The sequence below is a fragment of the Otolemur garnettii genome, unplaced genomic scaffold (assembly GCF_000181295.1).
Source record: "Otolemur garnettii isolate 467f Iridium unplaced genomic scaffold, OtoGar3 scaffold00059, whole genome shotgun sequence".
In the NCBI taxonomy this organism is placed as follows: Eukaryota; Metazoa; Chordata; class Mammalia; order Primates; family Galagidae; genus Otolemur; species Otolemur garnettii.
In genome coordinates this window covers 6905224-6912913 of record NW_003852454.1, presented here as the reverse complement: position 1 = coordinate 6912913, position 7690 = coordinate 6905224, and the positions used below count along the sequence as shown (strand labels likewise).

Here is a 7690-nt window from a genome sequence, read left to right as displayed (position 1 = left end):
TTGAACCTGCCACCTTTGGTATATGGGGCTGGTGCTCTACCCACTGAGCCACAGGTGCCACCCACTTTAACTTCTTTTAAGTGACACTAGAAATTTTTCTGTTAGTGTATGATGTAGAATTTTCATTGATCCAGGAACAGTCTCCAAATTAACAATACATTGGCTCAGAAATGGATGACACATTTACAGCAGTTGTGCCCTTCTGGCTGTTCTGAGACAAAGTGCTGTCCAAGCTCAGAAAAGTTCAAAAATCTATATGCTGTTGTTGTCCATAACCTCTATCATCTGTGCAATTATGAGTCCTCAGCATACTAGTATTACAGTTAAATGATCTCAGAGGACACTTCACAGAAATGTCTAGGTTGTGATTGGGCGGAAAATAGAGCAGAATGTCAAATCAGTGAATTTTTTTTTTTTTAACACAGTCTCACTCTGTCACCTAGGCAGAGCACTATGGCCTTACAGTTCACAGCAACCTCAAACTCTTGGGGTCAAGTGATCCTCTTGCCTAAGCCTCCTGAGTAGCTGAGACTACTGACATCTGCCACAATGCCTAGCTAGTTTTTTCTAATTTTTCTAAGGTCTCACTCTTTCTGAGGCTAATCTTAAACTCCTGAGCTCAGGTGATCTACCTACCTCAGCCTCCCCGAGTGCTAGGATTACAGGCATGAGCAGAGAATTTTTTAAAAGAACAAATGAATTACTCTCATCACTCAGGAAATTATCACCAGTGCAGTGACTTATATAAGACCCAATTACTGCAAACTGGATTAAAACTGGTGTCACAGAATTTTCAAAATGGAAGGACCTGAAAGGCTATGCTCATTGTATCAGCGAGAGATAGAGAGTTTGTCTTGACTTGTCCAGGGTCACACTTTGTGTTTAGTGGCAGTCTGAGAACTAAAATCCACAATTTCTGATGGTGGTTCTATTGTCCTTGTTATTGCAAGGGCATGTGTCCCCTCCTTTGGTGTGTGAGGACAGGCTATGGATAGTGCTCGTGCCTTTTCTTTCCTCTCTGTCTTCCTCAACCAGTAGAACAGCATAGGCTGCCCTGCCGGCATCCCCCCCCCCACACACACACATCTGTTGCAGGACTGACTTTGGAGCATGAATCTGTTTCTCTGCAGGATGAGGCCAATTGTTTTCTTTTGATCCCTGACCCTGTTGATCTTTATGATTTACACTGCTGCAGAATTCTCCCATCCTAAAACTGTTCCCTTTCTGTTTTCAGTAAACTAAACATACTACCTTGGAAGTAAAACTTTCAAACATTCAAATCATTTCTCCTTTGGGTGATTATATTTAGTGGAATTAGGGCGCATAGCTGTTCGTCAGCACACCAATGGATTTATAAAGACTGGGGGGCTCGGCGCCTGTGGCTCAAGCGGCTAAGGCGCCAGCCACATACACTTAAGGTGGCAGGTTCGAATCCCCAGCCTGGACCCGCCAAACAACAATGATGGCTGCAACCAAAAAAAAAGAAAAAATGGCCAGGCGTTGTGGCGGGCGCCTGTAGTCCCAGCTATTTGGGAGGCTGAGGCAGGAGACTCACTTGAACCCAGGAGTTGGAGGTTGCTGTGAGCATGATGCCATGGCACTCTACCCAGGGGGATAGCTTGAGGCTTCGTCTCAAAAAAAAAAAAAAAAAGACTGGGGGCCTACGCTGACAAGCTGGTGTGAATGCGTGAAGTAAATGGGCTGGAGGGCTATTGTTAGGCTACAGAGGTGCAGCCAGCTGTGGCCATGTTAAGAGTACCAGCCTTTTCAAAAAGGTCAAAAATTTGGATTTGGGCAACACATTTGAGAATTTTTTATGATACTGTAAAGGCCACATAAAATAGTGTGAGGCTCGGCACCTTAGCAGCTAGGCACCAGCCACGTACACCAGAGCTAGTGGGTTCAAATCCAGCATAGGCCTGCCAAACAACAATGATAACTACAAGCAAAAAATAGCCGGGCATTGTGGCAGGTGCCTGAGGTCATAGCTGGAGGCTAAGGCAAGAGAATGGCTTAAGCCTAAGAGTTTGAGGTTGCTATGAGCTGTGACATCACAGCGCTCTACTCAGGACGACAGCTTGAGACTCTGTCTCAAAAAAAATTAAAATAATAAAATAAAATAGTGTGACCTAGACTTAGTCTGTAGGTCACTTAATTCAGGTGAATTTATGAATGAAAATATCTAATTCAGGCTCGGCGCCTGTGGCTCAACGGGCTAAGGCGCCAGCCACATACACCTGAGCTGGCGGGTTCGAATCCAGTGCAGGCCCACCAAACAACAATGACGGCTGCAACCAAAAAATAGCGCCTCTAGTCCCAGCTACTTGGGAGGCTAAGACAGGAGAATCACTTGAGCCCAGGAGTTGGAGGTTGCTGTGAGTTGTGATGCCACTGCACTCTACTCAGGGCAACAGCTTGAGGCTCTGTCTCAAAAAGAAAAATATCTTTTTCAGAATATCTAATTCAGATTTGGGGAAATGATGGAAATATTAAGATTATATTCCTAAACTTGGGTGATTAAGGAATACTGTTGTGACATCCCCTTAATCTTTCTGGATATCTCATTTCTTTTAAAAATCCTAATCTTAGTAAATTTGGTCTGGGTCTCTGGGGCTAAATCATTTTTAATATTTCCTTCTTTTCTTAATAACTGAGAAAAAGCTTATCTGGAATCGGTCAGTGATTATTCAGAGGGGATTTCAGTGATGGCTGAGAGTGGTCTGCAGGTTACATGTCTGCGTGCTAATCTGCTTCAGTTCCCCTTCCTTCAGCTGTGCCTGAGCACAGGGCATGTATTTCCTGAGTAAGCACACTAATGACGGAACCCATCATCCCTTGCTGCAGAAAAAGAGAGAGACACTTTGTGTTGCTGTTAATATTGTCACTTAAATCATGTAAAGCAAAGTGTACTTTGCTTCCAGAAGTTGCCCTTAGAGATTTTGGGGGTACAAAAAATGTGAGAGAGAAGATGCTATTAGGTCAAGTTTACTTTTTGTTAGTAATTATAATGGTAATACCATTATTACCTAATATGTACCATATGCTTTTTATTTTTATCATATTTAATTTTGAAACCAGTTCTGTTAGGTAGATGTTATTTGCTTAATTTTCTATATTCAAACCTACATCCTTACTCATTTTAGTATACTTCTGTAGATTGGGGAAAGTCTGTAAAGGAGTCCAGAGGAAATAATGTAATCATTCAGCCTTAATAGTAATTGGGGTTTGCATTATCTTTTGATAATTTGAATTGCAGTATCTTTCCTGTTAATATGGAAGTTACAGCAGCATTATCCTCATGGGACTCCATTATGCAATTTTAAACTAATACTAGTAATTGCAGCATTTTAAGGGAAAGAATGCTGACTTTCTCTAGCTAGGAGCACTTCAGGGTCACTTGACTGGATCAGAGATGTGCGACAACTTAACAGATGGGATCAGTAACAGGCAAGACATGGAGAAAGAGAAGGGGCTGCTGGGCTTCAGGCTCCCTTGTGTGATTTGTCGATGGGTAGGAAATGTTGCATTATCTCACAGGCATCTTCTATGGTAACAGTGAAAAACAGGGTCATAAGCAGTTATCAGGACCAAGGAGGACAGTGCAGTTAGCCTAAGCAGCTCAGCTATAAATATCCTAGTAAGGATATCAAAATAAGATTTGTGGCCAGGTGTGGGGGCTCACACCTGGAATCCTAGCACTTTGTGAGGTGTAGGTGAGAGGATCTCTTAAGCCCAGGAGTTCATAACCAGTTTGAATAACATAGTGAGACCGCCATCTCTTAAAAAAAAAAAAAATAACTGAGCATAGTGGCATATGTCTATAGTCCTAGCTACTCGGGAGGCTGAGGCAGGAGAATCTCTTGAGCCCGAGAATTTCAGGTTACTGTGAGCTGTGATGACTCCGCTGTATTCTGGCAGAGGGAGGCCTTATCTCAAGAAAAAAAAAAAAAGATTTGAGAATCAGAAGTGTTTTTCATGTTTAAGCAATATTCATAGCTGGAGGGAAGATGAGCAAATCCCTAGATGGCCAGGTAGGACTCTCTTCCTTAGTTTTTTGCTTAATTTTTAAAAATAGCTCTGCAAAGTAAATTCTGTGTATGTTTTGAGACTTCAAACAGGAATTTTCTTTTTCTGCTTTTACTTTATAGGTACATAAAATAAGAAAGTACTGTTTTTAAAAGGTGAAGAGGCTTCTACACGTTAATCTACAACACTATGTTATTGTTAATGAATGTTTTGTAATAAATTTCTTTAAAAGCAAGCACTTTTTTTTCATGTAGGGACTCCTTTCCATTTGATCAGCAATTTAACATTTTGATGAGATTTATTGTGGATCAAACTCAAACTCCAAACCTCAAGGTCAGTAGTTATTTATCATATCATAATTCAACCTCTAGGCCTCAAATTTGTTTGAAATTTACTCTTTTTAAGTACACAACTCATACATGTGTTTAGCTATTGTAACTAAATCTACTGTGAACATTCTTGTTCAATTCTTTGTGAGCATTTTCCCATTTCTCTTGGTTCAATGCCTAGTAGAGGAATTGCTGATTCATTGACTAGGTATATGTTTAACTTTTTTAGAAACTGCTAAAATTGTTGTGCCATTTTATATTTTCACCAGAATGTGTGAGAACTTTAGTTTCTCTACATTCTTAGCAACTCTTGAGCATTCTTAGTCTTTTTCACAATTAATATTTAAACTAGAAAATTAAGTCATTCTGATGTGTTGAGATCAGTATCTTATTGGAATGTTTAATATTAACTAAGACTTGAAAATTAACTGTTAACATGTTGTAGAAAATCATCTATAACAACAAAACTAAATTCAAGGGAGGATGTGTGCTGATTTGAATTAAGTCATGTTCATTGTCTATTCCTTGATCACTAACTTATGTTGGGATGGGCTAAAATTGAGAAGTAGATGGTAAAGTTAGGATAGAACATTAGCTTGATTACTGAACATGCCTTACAGAACATGGCATAGAATGTATGACAAAATGAACTTGAGAGTTGAAGTCACCCTCACAGTCAGTGGCAGAGCTGGAAATCCCAGTCTCCCAACATGGGCTCCTGTCTCTGAGTGTCTGGCAGCATAGATAAGGAGCAGAGCACCTCTTCTTCACAGGCATGGCAATCTAAAAATGAAGAGAGCCAAGCTGAGTGCCACTTCCTCATCAGTCATTTTGTGCTTTTCTCCTGATTGATATCACTCTACCTAGAAACATAAATTCGGGAGAAAGGAAGGAGGTTTCTTCTCAACAGTGTTCCCTTTCCTCTGTCCACCAATTAAAAATTCTATTCAAAGATTCATCAAGTATACTTAATATTTTTAATTATTGAATCTTTCAGGTCAAAGTTGCAGTCCTAAAATACATTGAATCTCTGGCCAGACAGATGGATCCAACAGATTTTGTAAACTCTAGTGAGACAAGGCTTGCCGTTTCTAGATTCATAACCTGGACAACAGAACCAAAGAGCTCAGATGTGAGAAAGGTATGTCTATGGATCGGAGTGTAATTACAGAGTGTTCTTAGGCATGTTAGAAAAAGATGTTTATTTAGAAACTTGTAAAACCAGCCCACCCATGCACCTATATGCCTTTGTCACTCTTCTTCTGTGAAAGCCAACCTTTTGCTATTGGCTCTTATCTTCTCTCTCTGGCTCTGTCCATTTCCAGTCTTTGAGTATCAAAATAAAAATCGCAAATCTTGCATGATGAATTCACGATTTTCTCAGGCATCTATTTCATATATTTGATAATGTGAAATCACTAGTATTTTATTTAGTGTCTCTTAAAAGACAAGTGTTTTCCTTCTTTTCCTTCTGTCAGCTCATAACATGTACTTTGAAGATGGAATTGCAGATCTAAGGCTAGCTGGCTAGAAGGTACCCGATAGTAAAATGTCACTGAAGCGTTTGATAAGATGTAATAGATTCTTCTTGACTTTTAAAAGAGCAGAAACCTTCCACTTATATAGCACATAAGCATATGTGAATATGAGGTCTGACAGTCAAGTTCACAAACTCATCCTAGATGAGGTGCTACCTATGTCATTGGCTGAGTGTCACTATGGTTACTTAGAAGTACTCCCTTAGGAAGCTACACACTGATGCCACCACTTAGTCCACTCTTTAAAGCAATTTTGGAACTCTTTTTTTTGGAATGGCCATCAGAATTGTTGTATTTATCCTTGATGTCCTGAATGTCAGCAAAACATCTTGCCTACAGTATTTCCTTTATCTTCACATAAAGAAAAAAGTCATTGGAGGCCAAATCAGGTGACTAGGGAGAGTGTTCGAATAGAGTTATTAGTTTACTGGCAAAACTACCTCAATAGTGTTCGTCATTGAGCTCCTTTGGAACCAGTTTTGTACACACCTTTCTCATGCCAAGATTTTCCTGAACTGTTTCTCTGTCAATGTTTACTTGGTCTCCTGTGCTTCTTACAGTCAGCTGAGGATTTTCATGCACAGTTCAACAAAATTTTGCAATGTTTTCATTAGTTCTGCTTGTTACTGGCTGCCCTGACTGCTTGTCATCAGTGACACTTTCTCTCCCCTTGGAAAAATGTTTAATCCATTTGTACACTGCCATTTTCTTCATAGCATTATCTCCACAAACTTGGACTAACATGTCCTTGATTTCGCTTCTGCTCTTGCCAAGTTTAACAAGAAATTTAATGTTTGTTCATTGCTCTAATTCAAGCTCCAACGTTCTTGCAATTGTACACAAAAACACTTAACAACAATGAACTTCACTCACCAAGACATTGCTGCATATTGACATGAACATAGCTATGAGACACTGATACACAAAGGTTATGAAACTGGATAAAATTGTTTATACAGTGCTGCCAATGTGAGTGTATGGTGGCAAGTTCATGAACTTAGTTGTCAGACCTCGTGTGTGCTTTTGTATTGGAATGTTACCTAAGTACACCCCACCATGGATTGAAACATGTTTCAGATTTATGTATTACCTTGATTAGAACCTGTTTGGGACTAATTTTGATCTCTTTCTGTGGACATGAATGACAGAAAAACTTGGGGATAAAAACAAGAAAATTTAAACTAGTCTTTACCATCCTTACTTTTCTAATCAGCATGTTACAGGAACATCCTTTTTTGAGTTTTCCAGCCTGGGATTCCAAAAATCTCAACTTATTTTAATACTAGCTCAATCCAAATATGATTAGGAAATTAGATTTATTGCCCCAAATCAAATGGTTCATTTACTGTTTGATCTTCGGCACTTAATTGCAGTTATTTTGGATGATGCGGTGTTAACTTCACAAAGTTTTGTCCTCATTGGCATGTTACTTTTGACATCCGCCACCTTGTAAGGTATACTTAACTCCCTTAACTTCAGACCTAGCTTACACCCAGGTTCTGATATAATAATCCTAGTATTGGGAAGGAATTTGAGAAGATTTAGATTAGTAGTTCTGTCTTGACTGCGATTAAAATCAACCTAGATTTCTGGGTTCTACTCTAAGGTAATTTGATTTAATTGGTATAGGGTAGAACCTGGACATTATCTTATTTCTGATTGGGTGCCCTTTAATCTTGGCTGATTTTTAAATATGTACAGATTTGAGACCCATTATTTTAGACCATTCCCATAGAATTTAACCTCAAAACATATAGACAGCTAATATAGTCTTGACTTAAGACTTAAAAAAAAAAA

At 39.2% G+C, this 7690-nt stretch overlaps 1 protein-coding gene across 1 annotated transcript in view; it reads left to right on the top strand.

Moving 5' to 3' along the window:
• Positions 1–7690, top strand: part of CLASP1 (cytoplasmic linker associated protein 1) — a 303536-nt gene that overhangs the window by 230840 nt on the left and 65006 nt on the right. Inside the window, exons 28-29 of the mRNA XM_023514808.1 lie at positions 4281–4359; positions 5353–5496. Of these exons, the coding sequence (XP_023370576.1) occupies positions 4281–4359; positions 5353–5496 (223 nt within the window). The remainder of the gene's footprint in view (positions 1–4280; positions 4360–5352; positions 5497–7690) is intronic.